The 24,454-nt window shown below is 42.2% G+C and overlaps 1 protein-coding gene across 7 annotated transcripts in view; it reads right to left on the bottom strand.

The window, feature by feature from the left end:
• The window catches only part of LOC119966563 (guanylate kinase-like), a 48,639-nt gene continuing 24,185 nt past the window's right edge, over positions 1 to 24,454 (bottom strand). For 4 of the 7 annotated variants that reach the window (XM_038798460.1, XM_038798463.1, XM_038798464.1 and 1 more), the window contains 7 exons: positions 12,854 to 12,967; positions 11,548 to 11,589; positions 8,485 to 8,581; positions 6,416 to 6,554; positions 2,871 to 2,955; positions 2,318 to 2,403; positions 4 to 774 (listed from right to left, as the gene is read on the bottom strand). In XM_038798460.1, the coding sequence (XP_038654388.1) occupies positions 742 to 774; positions 2,318 to 2,403; positions 2,871 to 2,955; positions 6,416 to 6,554; positions 8,485 to 8,581; positions 11,548 to 11,589; positions 12,854 to 12,967 (596 nt within the window). In that variant the 3' untranslated portion in view covers positions 4 to 741. Of the gene's footprint in view, positions 775 to 2,317; positions 2,404 to 2,870; positions 2,956 to 6,415; positions 6,555 to 8,484; positions 8,582 to 11,547; positions 11,590 to 12,853; positions 12,968 to 16,998; positions 17,153 to 24,454 lie in introns of those variants that run through there. The other 3 variants (XM_038798462.1, XM_038798465.1, XM_038798461.1) reach the window with 3 other exon arrangements.

The raw sequence follows: 24,454 nt of genomic DNA on the forward strand, positions 1-24,454 counted from the left end.
TTCAAGCTTTTCTCATCCATTTTATTTAACCCCCAGAGACATTGGTAAATACAATAATTTTGCGAGGGGGAATTCAAAGTAAAAAATTCAGAAATATTTCCTCAATAAAGATAATTCTTCTCTTCCTACTTCAATACAGTTAAGTGTACGTTCACTAATGAGACAATAACATTCATATACAAGCAAATTTCAAAAATTAAAGAAATTGTGGGACAGCATCAGCTTTCTCAAGTTACCTTTGTACAAGTCTACTTCATATTTCCACTGGTCCAATCATGATTATGTCTTCTTCTATTCAACATTACAAGATACAACAGTAATAGTGGCCTGTGTTTGGAGTGTTGCATTACAGTTGACTCTAGAGTCAAGTTTCCAGTATATACATTAAAAAAAACAAGTTATAAAAACTGCGCACAAGTACTTTCTGCAAAGCATCACAGAAAGAGTATTCCTCATTATACCAAGCAACAAAATCCAGCAAAGCCATTGCTTTGTTTCAATCAAAAAGGACTCCCCAATATTTTTTAAATATTCATAGGGCATGAGACGATAGCAAAAATTGGAATGCCAGTCAGTAATGACAGACCAACACAAAAATAAAGTTTTTTTTTTTAAAAAAGCATGTTAGGATATTAAATAAATACATGGATGCTTTATTTAGAAATTTCCATTCTTCCTACTTTGCATACGTTGCCGAAATGGAATGTTAGAATTTCTGGTGGAATGGAGTTTGGAACTAGTTCAGTTCTGTAAGGCTTTCGCCTTTTGAATTTCCTACAATAAAACAAAGAGGAGACATAAGGAAGCAGTCTGTTTTAAATCACAAACAAATAAAGCATAACGCAAAGTACAATCTACTTTTACTGATCTGAACTGCTCTCGCAGCAACACTGAATCGGTTTCCTCTTAATCTACAACAACTGCAGTCAGTTTTGCACCATTTCTCCCAATTCAAATAATTCCTTTTTTTTAAAAACATCCTTCAGTTTCCTACCCTTATTCTCTTTTCCTAAAGGCAGCTGTTAAAGTCACGCACAGCTCCATCACTCTCTTTCCCCACTGGAACTGAATTTTCTATTGTGATATTTCCTCAACGTGTTTGAATTCTAAAACTCCTCTGTCCCTTAAGATCACAATTGCTGGTTCTTCCCATTTTCCTTCTCCAATAGTCTGCCTATTAAGTCAAGTTTTGAGTTTTTACATCTTTCCAGGAGAGAAACAAGCTGAGCACCAGCTTCATAGAACAGAACAGTATAGCACAGAACAGGCCTTTCGGCCCTTGATGTTGTGCTGAGCATTTGTGGTTTAGCACACTGGGTTAAATCACTGGCTTTTAAAGCAGACAAAGGCAGGCCGGCAGCACGGTTCAATTCCCGTACCAGCCTCCCCAAACAGGCGCCGGAATGTGGCGACTAGGGGCTTTTAAAAGTAACTTCATTTGAAACCTACTTGTGACAATAAGCGATTTTCATTTAATTTCATTGTCCGAAACCAAAATCAAGCTTCAGATTCCGAGTTTTAGCACCGTTTTAAGAGATCTATCCCTCCCATTGAAAGTACCAGTAAATCATATTCCAACCCCAGCAGTCTTCTTGAATGCTTCACTGATAAAAATCTGCCTCTCAATAATTTGACACAAGGCCAACTGTTCACTCAGGTTGGCCATCCCAGAGTGCACTGGTTGCAATTATCATAAATAAGATCTTCCAGAACCCAGAAGGCAAACGGTTCACAATATTTGCAATGCACAAAGTATTCTATTCGTAGAACAAAATCCACTTTGTAAGTGCTGAAAATGAAATGATTAAAGTTGGAAAGACTCAGGATTAATTATTTTGGCGTGTTGAAGCCCTGTATTCACCAAGAACATCAACACAAATGGAAGACCATCATCTCCAATTCACACCTCTCACTAAGATCCTAAAAAGGACCAGATAATAATACCTCTTAGGAGGGAGATTGCCACCACTTTGGAGAACCTGCTTCTCTTTAAACAGTGTCATGGGATTGTTAACATCACTAAACCATTGACAGTCCAACAGCAACAGCCCTCTCAGCCAGCACAACAACGGGTCAGTTTGCACAAAGTAGGGTTGAACCCAAAACCTTTTGATCCAAACACTAGAATGAGTCAAAATCGTCATTCACTATGTGGATTGTATCCAAATGTTTTTATTATTTCAAAGATGAGCATCAGTTCATTTTTCTGCTCCCATTGGTGGTAAATGGCCACATTTCATAATAACAGTTCAGTGCACAAACGAATCATTGTTCTTACTAAAGATTAAGTGTGTAGGCTGATCTACAATTAGCTCACCTCAATAAGAACTGATCTCAACTGATTATAGGCATCTTCTAAAACATCATTAATTACCACTTTATCAAACATTCCAGGTTCTTTACCTGCAGAACAGAAATACACAAAGATTTATCACAAACAGGGCTCATCGTATTTACAATTATAATCCCATACCAATTTACTCCCCTCACAAAAATAGTATAAAGTGTGGTTAAATGAACATTCACCTATCCTTTCCCCAGCTGCTTTTCAATGCCATTCAAACATAGTGTGGAGATGCCGGTGTTAGACTGGGGTGGGCACAGTAAGAAGTCTTACAACACCAGGTTAAAGTCCAACAGGTTTGTTTAGAATCACTAGCTTTTGGAGCGTAGCTCACATGAATAAGGAGCTAGGCTCCAAAAGCTAGAGATTCCAAACAAACCGATTCAAACATAGACACAAGGTAAAACGTAGTGAACCAGCTCTCAACATTCACACTGCTAACACGACATCCTAACATAAATAGGATTTTTATAGGTACAAGAATATGCAAAAAAAAAAATCAGAAAATATTTTTTCAAATACTTACTGAATTCCATGTCCATTTTTGCAGCTAACAACCTCTTTTGCAAACTTTCCTCAGTTTCCGTTTTTCTCTGTCTCAGTCGTTGTTCCTGAATACAAATTTTATAGAATAACTTTTTTGTTTACATCGATGTTGCAATCAATTTCTCAGGTATCATTTTAGAGGAAAAATGACAAGCTTATTGGAGGATTACATGATGAACTTAATTTGAAAATCAAAGCTGTAGGTATGGGCAGCACGGTAGCATAGTGGTTAGCACAATTGCTTCACAGCTCCAGGGTCCCAGGTTCGATTCCCAGCTTGGGTCACTGTCTGTGCGGGGTCTGCACGTTCTCCCCATGTGTGCGTGGGTTTCCTCCGGGTGCTCCGGTTTCCTCCCACAGTCCAAAGATGTGCAGGTTAGGTGGATTAGCCATGCAAAATTGCCCTTAGTGTTAGGTGGTGTTACTGGGTTATGGGGATAAGGTGGAGATGTGTGCCTGGGTAGGGTACTCTTTCCAAGAGCTGGTGTAGACTCGATGGGCCGAATAGCCTCCTTCTTTACTGTAAATTCTATGTCTGTATGGTATAACAGCTTCAAAATTTCTGTACAGTCAACATAAAGTCCAAGTTTTACCATTTCTGGATAATTTACAAGAGGGTATAGATGGGCTGATCAGTGCCAAATGGAATTCAATCCGCATAAGTGCAAGATGATGCACTTGGGCAGGACAAACAAGCAAAGGAATACATGATAAACAGCAGGACCCTGGGAAGCACCGAGGATCAGAGGGATCTTGATCTGCATGTACACTGGTCTCTTAAGGTAGCAGAGCAGATGGATACAGTGATCAAGAAGGCATATGGTATACTTGTCTTTATTGCCGAGGCATAGAATTTAAGAGCAGGGAGGTTATGCTGAAACTGTATAAAATGTTGGTTGTGACAGAGTGTTATGTGCAGCTCTGGAATCCACATTAAGGGGGGATGTGATAGCACTGGAAAGGGTGTTGAGGAGATTTACTGGGATGTTGCCTGGGTTGGAAAGTTTTAGTTAGATAGACTTGGATTGTGTTCCTTGGAGCACACTGAGGGGGGGTGGGGGGGACATGAGATGTATAAAATTATATGGGGCATAGACAGAGTAGACAGAAACAGTTCCCCTTCGTGGAGGAATCAATGACCAGCAGTCATATATGCAGGTAAGGGGGCAGGAGGTTTAGAGGGTGTGTGAGGAAAATCTTTTTCACCCAGAGGGTGATGAGATTCTGGAACTCGCTGCCTGAAAGGATGGTGGAGGCAGAAGCTTTCATAACATTTAAGTAGTATTTAAGAATAGGGCAGCACATTGGCACAGTGGTTATCACTGCTGCCTCACAGCATCAGGGACCCAGGTTCAATTCTGGCCTTAGGTGACTGTGTGGTTTGCACTTTCTCCCCATGTCTGAGTGGGTTTCCTCCGGGTACTCCGGTTTCCTCCCACAGTCCAAAGATGTGAAGGTTAGGTGGATTGGCCAAGCTAGTGTCCAAAAGGTTTGGTGGGTTACTGGGATAGGGCGGGGTGTGGGCCTGGGCCAAGGTAGAGTGCTCTTTCAGAGGGTCAGTAAGGCTTGATGGGCCGAATGGCCTCCTCCTGCACTGAAGGGATTCTATGTGCTCTTGCGATGCCAGAGCATTCTGTGCTATGGGCCAAGTCCTGAAAAATGAGATTAGAATACTTAGGTGGCCAATTTTGACTAATCTTGGGATGTTTATTGTGTTTTCCATAAGACATACAATCAACACCCTGGGGGTTATCATTGATCAGAAACTGAACTGGACTAGCACATTAATACTGTGGCTACCACAGCAAGTCAAAGGCTAGGAATCCTGGGATGAGTAACTCACTTCCTGACCCCCAAAGTCTGTCCACCACCTACAAGGCACAAGTCAGGAATGTGATGGAATATTCTCCACTTGCTTGGATGAGAGCAGCTTCAACAACACGCAAGAAGTTCGACATCATCCAGGACAAAGCAGCCTGCTTGATTGGCACCCCGTCCACAAGCATTCAATCCCTCCACCACCGACAAACAGTGGCAGCTTTGTGTACCATCTACAAGATGCACTGCAGTAACTCGCCAAGGTTCCGAGGCAGCACCTTCCAAGCCCACTAAGTCACTCAACACCTTGACTTGGGGGCAGCACGGTGGCACAGTGGTTAGCATTGCTGCCTACGGCGCTGAGGACCCGGGTTCGAATCCCGGCCCTGGGTCACTGTCTGTGAGGAGTTTGCACATTCTCCCCGTGTCTGCGTGGGTTTCACCCCCACAACCCAAAAGATGTGCAGGATAGGTGGATTGGCCATGCTAAATTGCCCCTTAATTGGAAAAAATAATTGGGTACTCTAAATTTATAAAAAAAACACCTTGACTTGGAAATATATCGCCGTTCCTTTGCTGTCGCTGGGGCAAAATCATGAAACTCCCTCCCTAACAGTACAAGGAGTGTACCTACACCTCAGGGACTGCTGCAATTCGAGAATGAGCTCACCACAACCTTTTGAAGGGCAATTAGGGGTGGGCAGTAAATGCTGGGTGAGCCAGCGACGCCCACATCCCATAAATATTTTTTTTTCCCTTTAAAACAAATACTTGTTCAAAGCTACAGCCATTTCCCCAATTTATCAATCTTAATCTGGAAGGAACCAACACTCACCTCATTATAACTTCTCTCTTCCTTTTTATGTTTTATATTTCTTGCTTGTTTTCTCATTGTCCAATTTCTCCCTTAATTATTTCTTTAGTCATCCTTTGCTAGTTTCTAAACTTGCCCAATCCTCTGACCTACCACAAATTTTCACAGCACTGTACCCCTTTTCTTTCAATTTCATATCACCCTTAACTTCCTTTGTTTCCCAGAAGGATGCAGCATCCATGGTGGAGTCTTTCTTCCTCAGTGGAATATATCTTGGTTGAGAAATAGGAAATATCTCCTTAAATGTCTGTCATTTCTTAACACCTGAAAATAATCCTACAGTGTTGACTAAATACACCCAATACTTTGTATTATGAATAAAAATATTGTTTATGGGTGGAAGTTAATTTAACCTTTAACTGAGTACAGAAGCCAAATGTGAACTTGATGTCAAATAAGGCAAAACATTTTCATGAATTCTGTAACCTTTTTTATTAAAATATAAAACTTTACAAGATCGACTTCTCTTTTGTCTGAAGGAGCAACAATATAGTTGAATTTTTTTCATCAGAACCAGCCCCTAGCCAGTGCCACTTTAGAAGTACGATAGGAACAAGCGCCCAATGACTGACACCGACAGCACAAGATTAAAAATTGAAACCCACTATGTTTTCCATACTCATCTAGTAGGCAGCCGTGGATATGGTATTTATGATGCTGCTCAAGGAGTGTTTCTTTAAAATAAGGGACACGTTTCCACATTCCATTTCTCTGATTAATAATAGCCTTCATGTAAAGTACCACCCCACCCCTACCCACCCACCCCATCCCCAATACCCTACAGCCCAATGGAAATGCTGTTTGCTGTCAGTGCTAAGTGGCACTGTACTTACAAGAATTTCAAACGACGGTGGCTGAATGGAAAGGTAGATTGGGCACAGGTCCGTTTTCTTTATGTTCCTCACGCCCTGCATGTCAATGTCAAGAATACAGATTTGGTTCTTGGCTTGTACCTCATGGACCGCTGCTTTACTGGAAGTAAAACAAGTCAATTAATTATTTTAATAATAATCTTGATTGTCACAAGTAGGCTTACATTAACACTGCAATGAAGTTACTGTGAAAAGCCCCTAGTCACCACACTCCGGCACCTGTTCAGGTACACAAAGGGAGAATTCAGGATGCCCAAATTACCTAACAGCACGTCTTTTGGGACTTGTGGAAGGAAACCGGATCACCCGGAGGAAACCCACACAGACACAGGGAGAACGTGCAGACTCCGTGTCCAGACAGTGATCGAGGCACTAATCTTTATAGCCACGCAGCCCATCGTGTCTCCACCGCATTCAGGCAGTGCATTCCTGGAGACTGCCTCCACCACATTCAGGCAGTGCATTCCTGAGACTAAGCACTCACAATCTTTCTTTTTACAGGTTTCCTCTCTCATGCCATTTTTTGGCGAGATGGGAGTGGGAAAGGCAACAATTTGAGATAGTGGCAGCAGGGCACCAGCTGGGATGTGATCTTGCCTGTGCCACAGGCTGGCAAAGTTGTGGTGCAGGTGACCGGGTGCATGGGGAGATCCAAGCCCCATGCTGCAATTTCAATGGCAGGTCAGTACACGTGAGGATATATCTGCTGATTATTTAATACAGACTACACAACAGCTGCTGATGCCACTAATTGGATTATTCCCTTGAAAAGGTGACTGAACTCTAAAGGGGATGCTATAGAATTTGAACTAATGCAGCTTTCCACCATCTATTTTGACTGAGAACTCTTGGGAATTGATATTCTTTACCCAACGGATATTGAATTTGTGTACAAACATCATTAATAGTCATCCACAAGATTAGACAGTTACCAAAATACAAGCGAATCAACTGTGATAAATAGGAAAAAACATAAATGATCCAGTAGTTTAACACACCTGGCTGGAGTGTGTAGAAAGCTGAGGGAAAGACAGTGAGAGAAGTAAAGAACAAGTGTACAAGAGGAAAGAGGTGTGAGATGTAAAAATCATAGACTGAGAAACGGAGTGAGTGCGAGAGATTAGTAAATGGTGAAGCTTCAAAGTTCTACGGTAGCAGCTGTTGGATGGACAAAGATCAGTGTATATAATAGACAAACAACGTCACATGAGCTACACAACAGAACTAAAAAGCGTCAGTCACTATTTTGGTTACGTAAGCAGCTACACTGCTCCGTAAAAAGTAACGTCCCACCTCAAGAAAGAAGAGTCACTTCCTACGAATATACCAACAAGGAGCAGGAGTAGGCTATCCTGTAAATTATATCTGAACGACAACTAGGGATAGGCAATAAATGCTGGTCAAACCAGCGACATCCACATCCTGCAAATTAATTAATATTAATATAATAATCACATTGTCACAAGTAGGCTTCAATGAAGTTACTGTGAAAAGTTCCTAGTCGCCACATTCCGGCGACTGTTCGGGGAAGCTGGTACGGGAATTGAACCCGTGCTGCTGCCTTGTTCTGCATTACAAGCCAGCTATTTAGCCCAGATTAAAAACAATATTCTGATGGCTAACTTGAAGCAATCCTTTAACTTGCTATCTAAAACCAAGACATTAATATGTGGTGTTGGACTAAAGGAAATGTTACTTCACCTCCAGGTGATACAATCAAATTATGTTGAAGGATGGTAAAGGATAAGTCATGTTAAGCGTCACCCCGCCTTCAAAATGAAATGAAAATCGCTTATTGTCACAAGTGGGCTTCAAATTAAGTTACTGTGAAAAGCCCCTAGTCGCCACATACCAGCGCCTGTTAGGGGAGGCTGGTACGGGAATTGAACCATACTGTTGGCCTGCCTTGGTCTGCTTTAAAAGCCAGCTCTTTAGCCCTGCACTAAACCAGCCCCTTCTATTTTGGGGTAATAACCTACAGTATCAACCCTATTAAATTCCCCCAGATCTCTCAGGATCACATCACAAACCTTGTTCCATACATATTTCCTGAGAACTCTGCATTTTCTATAAATTCTCCTGCTTCAATGCCACGACGCATTTCTTCTCTCGACACAAAATGGTAATCTGGGTAGAAAACACAAAATGTTATTGAATCATTACTACATAATTTACAGACAATACTTCCTACGTTTAGAGTACAATACAGACCACCCTAGCCCCATCTGACAGGATACCATTTTGAGAGTACCAATTATATTGTAACTCCTATCTAAAAGCAAACTGCAGAATATATGCAGCAGCAAATTGATGTATAAGCAAAGAGGAAGCCATTCCATATTAGAATCACCCACAAACATGGAGGTACTTTGGATATTTTGTCAAAACCATTAAGATTGAATTAATTTCAGCCAATTTTTTCCCCCCAAATAGACAATTTCAGCTATTCTGAAAGCCAGGCCTGGCTTTCTCCGAAGACACAAGCAATAGGAGAAGGCACCTTGAGCCCACTCCACCATTCAATCAGATCTTCGGTGAACTTCCAGCTCATCTTTACTATCGCCCTTTATCCCTACATTCTCTTAAATGGTCAAAAACAATAGATACGAGTCTCTAGAACTCAACCCCGGCCCTCTGGTTAGTGAATTCCACAATTCACACCTCTGAGTGAAGACATTTTCCCTAATCTCAATCCTAAATGGTTGACCACTTATCCTAAGTTTACGTCCAACCAAAAATCTCTATTGCTAGGATAAGAATCTACTATCTGATAATGTTTCAACTAGATAACCTCTCTTCCTTCCAAGTGTGTCAATTCCACTCAATCTTTCCTCAGAAGACAGACCTCTCATGATACAAAACAATCCAGTTAACTCTTGTTTCACTTGAGGGGGGGTGGAGGATATTTGTGAGCGATGTGGGAGGGGCCAGCCAATCACATACACATGTCCTGCCTGAAGTTGAGAAATTTTGGAGGTGGCAAGGTGTGGGGAGGTTGGTTGGGGTGCTGGGGGTTCAGGGGTTGGTGGTGGGTTTATTTTGTTTTGTTACTTGTGTTAAATGTAAAAATGTAAAAATTTGAATAAAAATACTTTTAAAATTTTTGTTTTTCACTACTCTTAAGCAAAGTATATCCATCTGTAGGCAAAGGGACTAAAACTACATTGTCTTCCCGGTGTAGTCTCATCAATGCTCTACATAACAGCAGCAAAAAAAAAACATTTTTTTTTTTTTTTTAAATATGCCCCGCCAATTCCTGCCAAAATGAAGCCAACATACAATTTGCCTTATTAATTACTTGCATGCAATTAACTTTGTAATTTGTATTCAAAGACACCCAATTCCCTCCGAAAACCAACATTTATTGGTCTCTTTCCAGAAAGAAAACATTTGTTTTTCCATTTTACACTTCCTCACATTAGTCTTCACCTGGAGGCCCAAGTACCAGTCCTTCTAGTGAGTGCCTCTCTCCGTACATTGCCTGTCAACTCAATAATAACCCATTTATTCCTACTCTGTCCGTTAAACAATCCTCGAATATATCACCCCCAATCCCATGAACCCAAATCGTATGTGACAAACTGTTACACCATCAAATGCCTTTTGAAAATTCTAATTATGTGCCCACTGCTTCCCCTTATCTGTCCAATTTCCCTTCCATAAAACCTATTCACTCTGCCTTGGAGGGGTCTGGTAGCATTGTGGTGATTTACTGGATGAGTAATCTAGAGGCCTTGGCTCATGATCTGGTGACAAGAGCTCCAATCCTACCACAGTAGCTAATGAATTCAAACTCAGTTAATGAGCCAACAAAACAGGAAAAAAAGGCTAACATCAGTAATGGTGACCATGAAGGAACCAGCTTGTTGTTAAACCCAGCGGCTTCACTACGCAAGGATGGAAATTTGACACCTTTACCCAGTCTGGCCTATATTTGACGCCAGACGCACAAACATAGTCGACTCCGAACTGTCCCCCTGAAATAGCCTAACAAGTCAGTCAGGTGTACCAAACGGGTACGAGAAACATTAGTTCAAGACAATAACTCAAGGGCACACTGACTGGGCCAGCATTAATCATCCATCCTTCATTGCCTTTGATCTGAATGACTTGTTAGACTATTTCAGAGGGCAACTTTTTAAAAAAACAAATCACATGTAGCCAAACCAGGCAAGGACAGTATATTTCCTCCCCTAATGGACAGACTATACCTCTCTCTCTTTTTAAATAAAGGTGCAAAGTTACTAGAGCTCTAATCCACCCGGAACCACGCCTGTATACAGTGAGGATTGGGAAACAATGGTCAATTGAAGCTTCTTTTCAACACTTGGGAGTACATTTCATCCGGCCCTGGTGATTTATCAACTTTTAACGATGCTAATCCCCTTATTTCTTCCTCTTTCCCTATGTTTATCACATCCAATACTTCACGCTCCTCTTTACATACAGTATCTGAATCCCCTCCTCTGTTGTAAAGGTCAACATAAAGTTTTCATCAAGAACCAGACCCCCATCTTCCATCTCCAAACATAGGTTACCCTTTTTGGTCTTTTATGGGCCATACCCTTTCTTTGCCCCATTGGAATCAAGGGAATATTTCAAACTCAAATCCAATGCATCCACTATCTCTGTTGGCCCTTTCTTTCACCCTAGGACCTAAGCAGCCAGGCCCAGGAGATTGGTCAGCTTTTAGTCCCACTACTTACTTAATTTTCTTTTCTCTATTGATCACTTTAATTATCCCAGTTTCCCTTGGTTCTTTGATTTCCCACCATTCTTAGTATGTTTTCTTTGATAACAGGTCCAGCCATTTCCTTACCCACCTTTAAAATTTCTCTCATCGCTCAGGGGCCTACCTACTGATATTTTTCTTCATACGCGGGAAAAGCTTTTCATTCTTGCTAATTTACTGTTATCCTTTCCTTTCCCCTCCAATATTGTGGTCAGCTTTTGCTAATTTTCAAGAAAAAATTCAATACAAAGAAACAATAAATACCCAAGAAGAACAGATGCTGAGAACACTGTAGCCAACCTCCCATATTTAAATGCCATGTATTGAATGGATTTGTAAATTAAATTAAACAGATGCTAACCTCTGCCATTTTCTTCACCTGACCTTGGATTTCGTGTTGTATCTGGAAAACAATTCTAACCATTAGAAGTGCCATTTGGGAAAAAAATGCATCAACAAAGCCTAAGAGTACATACTTTCATGAATTAGCTTCAACAGAAAGGCACCCAAAAAAGGTCTTAGTTAATCTGTTTTAAATCAAACAAGACAACCCACTGTACATCTAGACTGCCTTATTTCATCGTTAGTGGAGATCGAATTGTAATGATTAAATGGCAAATCTAACTATAAATATTGCTGAATATTCAAGTTGCTGCAGAATAAAGAATTTAAAAGTGATTTCAACCAAGCCCCGCCTTATTTAATATTAACTCGGCCAACGTATGGAGAAATTGAAGACATTCACATGCGGACATGAATATCCAGCTCAAATCACAAGGGAGGTCCACTATCACAGTCCCAAGCCCCGACATTGTACAACCTGAGAGAAATGTCCGACACCCCCTACAATGAATAAAGGGGGGGTATCAATCACAGACCCAAACTCAGACTGGAGCACATTCAGAGTAAGCAAAACTTTGGAATTACTTCAATTTTTGCTAGATTTCTTTGAAACAGTTTAGTTCTACCTTGATTTCCAATCCAGGTTTCTAATTTGAAGTGTTTAAAATAAATATTAATAAGGTATATAGGGAACAAGTCTTCTCTCCAATAGGAAAATTAGAGAACAAGGGGACAGGTTATATTCTTAAACTGAACTAAACTGGCTAAAAGTCAATCCTGAACACAAAATCCTTCATATTGTCCAGAAGGCCACCTACTCTGTTGGATCAATTTTTAAAAATTGATAGCTATTTGGGAAGGAAAAAAGGAATGTTCATGGGTATTGAAGGTTATGGAAAAAAGGTAGGACTAAAGACAGAGTTGATATAATCAAATGAATGGCCAATTCGGTTATGTAAATTTCCTAGAAGGAAACCATAGCTACCATTCAATGAGATTGTCCTTTTCAAAGCTTAAAATCAGATTCTTATATCAGCTCAAATGTATTCTGTTAGTTCCATGAATCAACTAGCTTACAGGCAGGTTCTGAAGAATTCTTCCCAATGTAACATGGAGGTTTGATTGGTTGAGAATCCAGAGCAAATTAGAAAGCCACTATGGACTAGCTCAGTTCTTTACAACAGCACAATCCATAGATCATGCACACATTTGAAATATGAAAATCCGCCTAATAGCAGGTAGTCCATTTGACTTTCCTACTTTGAGACATGGACATTTGCTTTTCAAAGTCTTGATGAGAAAAATAATCATTAAGAGCTACTAACGGGAGACGCTGAATCCAAAAACTTGGCCATATTCCCCAAGAAGGTGCTTTAGGAGAGTACTCTTTCCTGCTCCGGAGGGTCCACTAATTACCACTGGTCTGGGTTTTGCCATTGCTGGAAGAAAAATAAAATTACTTAAGTCAACAGATGGTTGGAAACCACTATAACCATTATAGCAAAGATTTTATACAAACAAGATATAATGTATCCAAGTGGAATGAGCTTCTGTATTGGCAGACAAGAGTTAACCATTCAACCTCTGAACTGTAGTGATTGAAATCATCACCATGTCACATTAAGGTTCCAGCCCCAAACCTCAGTATCCCTACAATAAATTCATCAAAGTCTTTTGTGTGCTAAACAGCATAAGGTTCAAGTTTGTGACTGTTGTGTCATTAAATAGATGATAGAGAGATTTCATTTCAAGACGAAAGACTACCAACCTTCTCAGTGCAATTTGTACAAGTGTGATTACAACAAAAATCAGCCACTTGCACTTCATCATATGCAAGAATATTTTTGGTGACACTTTGCCCATTTGGGAATTGGGTTCCAGCTGCATAGGAAAGATTCCAGCTGGCAGATAAGTGCTAACAAACTAGGTTCCATCAGTGAGTCAGCTGGCTCACTGGTGTATCAAGGACCTTCCTTAAATTCCAATTACAGCATCCATCAACTTGGTTCTGGGTTTCATGTCCTTGTGGAAGGACCTTTACAATTCCCTGCCACCAAACAGACCCGGCTCATCTTCCTCCACCCTCCCCCAGGAAAATCAGTCAATCAAATGTAGGGGGAGAGAGATGGTTGCACGCCACCTGGTGGAATGTGCCTTTGCAAAGGGGGCCTCGAGAGAGATACAGTGCCTGTGTCAAGGTTCATCCCAAGCAGTCATGTCACGCAGGACTCTTGTGCTCTACAGGCTGTTCCCAGGATCAGGTAAAGTCACCATAGTCCCAGGCGACTATAGGCTGCTTTCCTCTTGAGGGAGAGCGCTGACTGGTGGTGGTTTAACCTCAGACGAGGGGCAAGGTTGAGAAGACGGACCTTCATGAATAACCTCAGCCAGTACTCGCTCTGCATCACAAATCAGCTCTCAAACTAACTGAGCTAAACCGGACCCTGCACGCACACAGAGACAAACATCAACTTCTGCTGGAGGATCATCAACTCTGTGACAGATGCACTTTGGTCGGCCCGAAACTCATTGATCTTGCCAAGCATTGCAGACTGGCACATTCCAAGCTCCAGGGCTACGTGCTGAGGGATGCGCTCAAGCTTGGGGCAGCCACCGCCAAGGCACAATAGGGTAAAGCCATGTTCTAGTCAGCCAATGTACACAGAGGAGTTGGTAACAGTGTAAAGCTCCCTCGGGCAGTGCGCCTAATCCTACCATATGTAACTGTTAAGCACGTCAAACTGCAACATGACAGATGTAATTATTTGAACAAAAACTGTACACCCTGTAACAAAAATATTGAAGTGTGTGTAATGTTCTCATTTACTGAATGGAAGCACCCGAGACCACATCTTGATCTCTGGAAAAATGTGATCATTGCACTCTCTTCATGACAATTTGAAATTTTTGTAATGTCTCATATTTTAGGAATAAAATATATATTTTGCCAAAAATAAATTATGGGATGGGCAGTAACTGCTCGCTTTGCCACTTATGCTCACTTTCAAGGAGGCATACCAAAAAAAAAGCTTGTATTTCCATAGTGCCTTTTATAACCTTCCAAAGCACATCACAACCAAGTAAATGCATTTTCAAGCAAGGGCAGCACACATGGCTAACACTGTAGCTTCACAGCACCCGGGTCCCAGGTTCGATTCCCCGCTGGGTCACTGTTTGTGTGGAGTCTACACGTTCTCCCCGTGTCTGCGTGGGTTTCCTCCGGATGCTCCGGTTTCCTCCCACAGTCCAAAGACGTGCAGGTTAGGTGGAATTGGCCATGCTAAATTGCCCTTAGTGTCCAAAAAGTTGAGGAGGGGTTGTTGGGTTACGGGGATAGGGTGGAAGTGAGGGCTTAAGTGGGTCGGTGCAGGCTCGATGGGCCAGATGGCCTCCTTCTGTACTGTATGTATCATAGTCACTGCTTATAATTTAGCTTTTACACAACAAGGATCCATTAACAGCAATGAAATAAAAAGAAAGTCAGGTTGTGTTTTTCAGTGTCGGCTGAGGAATAAACATTCAAAACATCTGGTACCAGTGTGTCTGCAATGAGTTGAAAGCAGGGTGGGACTTGCAGTAATCTATAACACAGCCTATTTCATCTAGAATTTGATCATCGCAATACAGAAAATTGGCTATTAATCTAACAGAGTATATTTATAAAAGTCTCTATGAACTACAGCAACAAACACCTCCTAATAAAAGCAGGTTCTTGCTTCAGCAAAACACTAATTACACAATCAACATGTACACAAAAAAAATTAATTCTTCTTATGACCAATAAACACGCATGCCACCCCAGTTGCTCGCTTGCCTCAGATATTCCCACGCGTAACTGTCACATGACTATCAATCCTTCAAGTGTTACATAGCTCAAACCTATCTCTACACAAGGCAATTTTAGAATAACAAACCTTTAACTCAAATTCCAGATATTAAAATAACTCTGGGCTGGAAAAGGAACAATTAAGATTGAAGATCAAGATAGATTTTAAAATACTGAAATATAGGACGTCATCGAAATGTCTCAGAGATCCTTCTACCTCCATCAGCCAATCTTCCCATTCTCTTCTATCACACGTGCCTTTAGCAACACACATTTTCATTTCGAGTTAAATACTACTAACTGATCCAAAATTCTGATCTCAATTCCTCACATTAACAACTCGAGACAGTATTTATGCAAGTGAAATCAAGAGTATAAACGGCCAACATTAAATTAAAGCCACATTCCAGGCAGTAGCAGCAGCATGTGAAGCTAATGACCTCATCCCCAACCCGTTGTCAATTTAATCTTGATTTGGGTGCTTAGAGCTCACGCTACAAGTGGATCACAGCAGCACACGACAAAGCAGTGATCATATACACAAGAGACCGAGATCATTTCAGTGATGGAGTGTGACAGCACTTCCACACAGCTGCTATTCCTTTTTGATCAAGAAATACTTTGTGTTGACATCCTATCTTTCATAGTGAGATTCTCTAACCTCCATTCACCTTTTCAGTTTCCCACTGTCATTAATAGCTAGTTTGCTTTTTCTTCCACACTTCCATCCATTTCGCAAAATTATCGAACTAATCGCCTGACAGAGTGCAGGGTGAGCAAAAATTTCCTTCAATGAAATATCGGGAAGACCAAAGTCATTTATTTTGGCTTCCTCACAAGTCTGAAGCTGAACCAGACCATCCACAATCTTGATGCCACTGGACACCAAAACGATCTTGCAACCACATATCCACGCCATCATCAAGACCATCTGCTTCCACCTGGATAACATCAGTTCCTGCATAAACTCACCTGTTGCGGAGATGCCTTTTCTACCTCCAGATTTGTCTATTCCAACAAGCTCCTGGTTGGCCTCACACGCTGTCTGCTACAAGAATCCTAACGCACAGCAAGTCCAGTTCACCATTATCTTCATGCTGACCTATTTTGGTTCCCGTTCTAGCAACAAGCAGGTTTTAAAATTTTCATCCATATATTCAAACCCTTCTATCGCCTCACAACACATTAAAAGCCAAGCTTATTCTCGTCAAGGACAGATTTTGCACATTCGCTGGTTGGAGGTAAATGCAAGTGGAATATTGCCATTTTGTTACAAGTGAGAGAAAATCTTCATGTAATCAATTTGTTATGAAATTTGATTTTCACTGTTTGATAAATCCCATGAATGAATAAAAAGGAAGGACATAGAAAGACCTGTGGCAAATTAATCCTTTAAACTACAGCTGCAGACACAAAAAAGAATGCGGGCACTTTGGTTAGTAAAAAAGGTAAAGGAGATTATTTACACAAAAAAACCCAACAGGTACATTTCTTGACAATGTTGCTTAATTAGTAGCTTCTACTAATATTAGTATTGTGCTAACTCTATAATAGTGGACACAATGATTGCACTAGTAGATAACTGGATTCCAACTTTTGCATACAATAGCATCAATTAATTTATTCTGTTAGCAGTTAGCTTACCGTTTAACTAGTTGTTTAGTACCTGATGGGTCCCGCTTTCAGCTCAAAAACAAGCTCTCTGAACACCAGTAGCGGAGTGTGTTGGTACTATAACACTTCACCAGCCTTAATTACAGATTTAGTTGCTCACGTGGACACATCTAAATCTTCCAGCATGACAAATAGCTAAACTGCAGACAGCATAAGGCTAACTCCCTTCAAAGCATAATTCCACATCTGCTTATTTTAAAAATAGTACATGCACAGAAAGCTTGTTTTAAATAACAAGTTTCACATTTGTAGCTCCTCCCCCCCCCCCAAAAGATTATGCAACATTGGATTATTATATGAAAGAATATGCACTTAAAACTGTTCTATTCTTACCCCTTTTCATCTAAATATGCAATCCACTACTGAACCTATACTTGACAGTTTGGAGTTTTAATGCTACACAATAAAAAAAACAGTGGTGGATTCAATAATTTCAACAAACTCCATGCAAATAAATCTTGTCCCCAAAATAACCATCAAACTCTGGTTTCCATTAAGAGTTCGCTTTTGATGTTCAGTCCACATGAAAGATTGCTCATGAATGACTAGCCCATAACGGTTTAGAATTAGAAAGCAGTCATGTCTCCATTTTAAAATCTACAAATTATCTGTCTGTGTGGAGTTTGCATATTCTCCCCAATGTCTGTGTGGGTCTCATACCCACAACCCAAAGGGACGTGCAGGGTAGGTTAATTGGCCATGCTAAATTGCCCCTTAATTGGGGGAAAACAATTGGGTACTCTAAATTTATTTTTAAAATGTTAAAATCTACGAATGATTTCAGGGGTTGGTTTAGCTCACTGGGCTAAATCGCTGGCTTTTAAAGCAGACCAAGCAGGCCAGCAGCACGGTTCGATTCCCGTACCAGCCTCCCCGGACAGGCGCCGGAATGTGGCGACTAGGGGCTTTTCACAGTAACTTCATTGAAGCCTACTCGTGACAATAAGCAATTTTCATTTCATTTTCATTTCATGTTTCCACTTGTAGGAAAAACTAGAACCAGAGGACACCATCTCAGATTAAAGGGACGATCCTTTAAAACAGAGATGAGGAGTATTTCTTTCAGCCAGAGGGTGGTGAATCTGTGGAACTCTTTGCCGCAGAAGGCTGTGGAGGCCAATTCACTGAGTGTCTTTAAGACAGAGATAGATAGGTTCTTGATTAATAAGAGGATCAGGGGTTATGGGGAGAAGGCAGGAGAATGGGTATGAGAAAATATCAGCCATGATTGAATGGCGGAGCAGACTCGATGGGCCAAGTGGCCTAATTCTGCTCCTATGTCTTATGGTCTTATATCTTACAGACAATGTCCCAGACACTACTATCACCATTCCTGGGTATGTCTTGTCTCACCAGCAGGACAGACCCAGCAGAGATGGCGGCACAGTGATAGACAGTCAGGTGGGAGTTGCCCTAGGAGTCCTCAACAACGACTCTGGACTACACAAATTCTTATGGCTTCAGGTTAAACATGAGCAAGGAAATCTCCTGCTGATTACCATGTACCAGCCACCATCAGCTGATGAATCAGTACTCCTCCATATTGAACACCATTTGGAGGGAGCACTGAGGGTGGCAAGGGTGTAAAATATGCTCTGGGCGGGGGACTTCAAATGTCCATCACCAAGAGTGGCTCGGTAGTACCACCACAGACCGAGCTGGCCGGGTCCTAAAGGATGTAGCCGTTAGACTGGAACTACAGCAGCCGATGAGGGAACCAAGAGGGAAAAACATACTTGAACTCATCCTCACCAATCTGCCTGCAGCAAATGCATCTGTCCATGGCAGTATCGGTAGAAGTGACCACTGCACAGTCCTTGTGGAGACAAACTCCCGTCTTCGCATTGAGGATACCTTCCATTGTGATATGTGGTACTACCACCGTGCTAAATGGGACAGACTTCGAAAAGATCTAGCAACTCAAGACTGGGCATCCATGAGGCGCTGTAGACCATCAGAAGCAGCAGAATTGTATTCAACCACAATCTGCAACCTCATGGCCCGGCATATCTCCAATTCTACCATTACCACCAAGCCAGGAGATCATCCCTGGTTCAATGAGGAGAGCATGCCAGAAGCAACATCAGGCACACCGAAAAATAAGGTATCAACCTGATGAAGCTACAACACAGGACAACTTGTGTGCCAAATAGCATAAGCAGCAAGTAATAGACAGAGCTAAGCGATTCTACAACCAACACATCAAATCTAAACTCTGCAGTCCTGCCACATCCAGCCGTGAATGGTGGTGGACAATTAAACGATTCACTGGAGGAGAAGGCTCCACAAATATCCCCATCCTCAAGGATGGAGGAGCCCAGCACATATGTGCAAAAGTCAAGGCGGAGGCATTCGCAACAATATTCAGCCAGATGTGCCAAGTGGATGATCCATCTCGGTCTCCTCCGGAGGTTCCCAGCGTCACAGATGTCAGTCTTCAGCCAATACGATTCACTCCACATGATATCAAGAAACAGCCTAAGGAACTGGATACTGCAAAGGCTATGGGCCCTGACAACATCCCGGGAATAGTACTGAAGACTTGTGCTCCAGAACTGGCCGCACCCTTGCAAAGCTGTTCCAGTACAGCTGCAACACTGGCATCTACCCAGCAATGTGGAAAATTGGCCAGGTGTGTCCTATACACAAAAAACAGGACAAATCCAATCCAACCAATTACCACCTTATTTGCATCCTCTCCATCATCAACAAAGTGATGGAAGGAGCCATCAACAGCACTATCAAGCAGAACTTACTCAGCAATAACTTGCTCATGGATGCTCCATTTGGGTTCCACCAGGGTCACTCAGCTCCTGACCTCATTACAGCCTTGGTTCAAACATGGATAAAAGAGCTGAATGCCAGATGTGAGGAGAGAGTGACTGCCCTTGACAACAAGGCAGCATTTGACCAAGCATGGCATCAAGGAGCCCGAGCTAAACTGGAGTCAATGGGAATCAGGGGGAAAACTCTCAGCTGGTTGGAGTCATACTTGGCACAAAGGAAGGTGGTTGTGGGTCTATCATCAGCTTCAGGACATCACTGCAGGAGTTCCCCAGGGTAGTGGCCTCAGCCCAACCATCTTCAGCTGCTTCATCAATGACCCCCCCCTTCCATAACTGCGACACAACACAATGGAAGGTATCCTCAATGTGAAGACGGGACTTTGTCTCCACAAGGACTGTGCGCTGGTCACTTCTACCGATACTGCCATGGACAGATGCATTTGCAGAAGTGGGGATGTTTGCTGATGACTGCGCAATGTTCAGCACCATTCACAACTCCTCAGATAATGAAGCAGTTCATGTTCAAATGCAGAAAAACCTGCACTATATCCTGGCTTGGGCTGACAAGTGTCAAGTTACATTCGCGCCGCACAAGTGCCTGGCAATGACCATCTCCTGCAAGAGAGGCTCTAACCATCGCCCCTTGACATTCAATGACATTACCATTGCTGAATCCTTGGCAATCAACATCCTGGGGGTTACCGTTGATCAGAAACTGAACTGGACTAGCCATATTAATACTGTGGCTACCAGGGCAGGTCAAAGGATAGGAATCCTACGGCAGGTAACTCACCTGAGCCCCCAAAGCCTGTCCACCATGTACAAGGCACAAGACCAGAGTGTAATGGAATACTCTCCACTTGACTGGATGAGTGTGGCTCCAACAACACTCAATAAGCTCGACACCATCCAGACAAAACAGCCCGCTCGATTGCTCCTCCTTCCACAAACATTCAAACCCTCCACCACAACTAACAGTGGCAGCCATGTGTACCATCTACAAGGTGCACTGCAGTAACTCACCAAGATTCCTTAGACAGCACCTTCCAAACCCACGATCACTACCATCTCGAAGGAGAAGAGCAGCAAATACCTGGGAACCCCACCACCTGGAGGTCCCACTCATCACCCTGACTTGGAAATATATTGTCGTTCCTTCCTGGGGCAACATCCGAGAGCTCCCTCCCTAACAGCACAGTGGGTGTACCTACACCTAATGGACTGCAGCGGTTCAAGAAGGCAACTCACCACCGCCACCTTCTGAAGGGCAACTAAGGATGGGTAATAAATGCAGGCCTAACCAGCGACACCGACATCCTGTAGATGAATTTTAAAGCTTTGCTGGTTACATCATCAAAAAATTCTAGTAGATTTGTCAAGCATGATTTCCCTTTCGTAAATCCATGCTGACTTTGTCTGATTCCACTGCTGCTTTCCAAATGCTGTGCTATGAAATCCTTGGTAATGGACTCGGCAACTTTTCTACTACTGACGTTAGGCTCACTGGTCTATAGTTCCCTGTTTTCTCTCTACCTCCCTTTTTGAACAGCGCGGTTATATTAGCTACCCTCCAATATGTAGGAACTATTCTGGAGTTCAAAGAATTTTTTAAAATGACCACTAAATGGATTATGGCCCATTTTTAACCTGGGTTCTTTTAAGAATTAATTTGGTCTTTGCTCTTGGTGTCCATGATGTTACTCAGCAACTAGTTCTCTTTAAATCCAATATTCAAGAAATTCTCATCATGCCCTGAGAAAGGTGAGCTTTCAGAACACTGCTGTACATCTTTAAAATTTAACAAAAGCAAAAACTTACCATTTCTAGTCATGGACTGATTTGCTGGTTACATTGGAAAATCTGATTAAATAAAGAGCAATTCACTTACTATGCCTAGGCAGCTGCACATGATTAAGTGGTCTTCTGAACACTCGACTTCCAATAAAAATGTCTATTTAAAGCAACAGACTGTCAAAATCAGATTGCTGACTTTGAAATTATCCTGGATTAACGTGGAGCCACCAAAACAAGACATCTAGGATTCAAATACAAGTGCTGTATTTTCCAGTGAGCCACAATAACTTACAAACTAGTTAAATCTAGCAGGTACAATCATAGTGCTCATACTGACTGAAGTGAAACAAATACGATTTTCCATGATACACTGAGCAATTCAGAAGGGTGGAGGGTCAGATACAGGGAGAGGTGAGGCTATGGAGAGATTTGAAAGCAAGATTGATTTTTTTTTTGAATTGCGGCTGTGTCGAACTGGCAAATATCAGTGAGTGTGGTTAGGATTCTTGCAGCACACACACAAGCTGCTGTAATAAACTGGTTCAATATATTTTAAATTTGCCTATGGTCGTTCCCAACCCTTCCCCCACAGCCCTGAAATGTCTTCCTCTTTAGGTAATAATGCAATTCTCTTTTGAAAATCTTGACTGAATCGACCGCCAGCACATTCAGGAAGTTGTGTTTCAGAACCAAACCACTTGTCGTGTGCAAAGAGCACCATTTCTTCTTTTGCCACAAGCTCAAGTCCTAATGCCATCCATCGGTGCATTTGCTGTTCCTGCAGCCACCCAGCCCAAACTACTGCTGCCCACATTAGATGGTGCAGTCTGAAGCCGGGTCCTCAAGGCCCAGAGCTGCTTGTGGATATCATGCAAGGCCACCTGCAGTCTTCCCCTCCAAGAGTCAGCCATGTCGCTGCCACTAGGGGAGCACTGGGTCAGGAAAAGTCACTGCCAGATAGATATGAAGGGACTGCACAAGGTTGGTACAGGTTGAAAATCCCTTATCCGAAATGCTTGGGGCTGGAATTTTTCAGGGTTCGGACTATACTGCGCCGGTGCGCCATGTGTTGTAAACTGCGCCTGTGCTGTGAGAACTGCACAGGTGCGGCATACTTGAAAGAAAAGTGCGAATTTCAGAATTTTTCGGTTTTCACAATTTCGGATAAGGGATGCTCAACCTGTAGTTAAGCTACTGTATGGAATATGTTTAGCTGGACAATGTTGGTATGGAATAGTTGGTTTGTGGGGCCTTTACTTCAGAATTGTTGACAAGGGGCTGCAGTGATGGTCTGTGGCGCAGTGGATTAACCGTGCTGCCTCATGGCACCGAGATCCTGGGTTCGATCCTTGGGTCACTGTCTGTGCGGAGTCTGCACATTCTCCCCGTGTGCGCGTTGGGTTTCCTCCGGGTGCTCCGGTTTCCTCCCACAGTCCAAAGATGTGCAGGTTAGGTGGATTGGCCATGCTAAATTGCCCTTCGTACCCAAAATTGCCCTTAGTGTTGGGTGGGGTTGCTGGGTTATGAGGATAGGGTGGAGGTGTGGAACCTGGCTAGGGTGCTCTTTCCAAGAGCCAGTGCAGACTCGATGGGCCGAATGGCCTCCTTCTGCACTGTAAATTCTATGATTCTAAGTTACTGTGAAAAGCCCCTAGTCACCATATTCCGGCGCCTGTTCGGATACACCGAGGGAGAATTCAGAATGTCCAAATTACCTAACAGCACGTCTTTTGGGATTTGTGGGAGGAAACCGGAGCACCCGGAGGAAACCCAAGCAGACACTGGGTGAACGCACAGACAGTGACCCAAGCCAGGAATCAAACCTACCCTGTCTAATCCGGTTGGAATTTTAAAAATTTCTATGAGATCCCCTCTCACTCTTCCAAATGCAAATGAATATAATCCTAACTGACTTAGTCCCACTACCCCATAAATCAGCCTGGTAAACCTCTGCTGCACTCCCTCCTGAGCTAGAACATCCTTCCTCCGACAAGGACACCACAACTGAACACAATACTCCACGCATGGCCTCACCAATGTCCTATACAATTGCAACGAAACATCCCTATTACTATACTCAAATGTTCTCCCCATTTCTTCGCTACCTCCCTTTTTGAACAGCAGGGTTATATTAGCTACCTCCAATATGTTGGAACTATTCTGGAGTCCAAAGAATTTTGGAAAATGACCACCAATGGAGTATAGAAGATTTTTAAACCCGGCATCTTTTAGGAATTAATTTGGTCTTTGTTCTTGGTGTCCCATGATGCTACTCAGCAACTAATTCTCTTTAAATCCAATATTCAAGAAATTCTCATCATGCCTCTGTCCTGAGAATGTTGCTTGAAGAATTGTTTGGCTGCTCATGTTACTGCAGTGATGTCAGAGTGTGGGTGGAGCTGAGCTCTGGCTCTGCTTTTTAGTTTCACTTTGAGAAAAGCTTGGGTGTGTCTGTGTTTTAGTTTTGTCTGTGTTGGAGCTGAAGCCAGACAAAGCAGGTGTACTGTTGATCTCTCTGCCATGAAAAGACTTATCTCTTGATCATTTGGTGAATTCACAATTATAAATGTTTTCAGTAGTGAATGTAAACCTGATGTGCTTCTGTTAAAAGGTGTTTCTTTAGTCTTCTGGATGTTGTTTGGGAAGTTATTATGGATTACTTAGTGTTATTTTATTTGGGGGTTGTATTTGAATTAATGGTTGCTAAGATGTTCACTGTATGTTTTAGAATAAACATTGTTTTGCTTTAAAAAATACTTTTCCTTTTCTGCTGTACCACACCTGTAGAGTGGGCAGTGTGCTCCCCATACCATAATCTATGAAAAGTTATGGGTCAGGTGAACTCC

This window comes from Scyliorhinus canicula, chromosome 5, assembly GCF_902713615.1.
Source record: "Scyliorhinus canicula chromosome 5, sScyCan1.1, whole genome shotgun sequence".
NCBI lineage: Eukaryota > Metazoa > Chordata > Chondrichthyes > Carcharhiniformes > Scyliorhinidae > Scyliorhinus > Scyliorhinus canicula.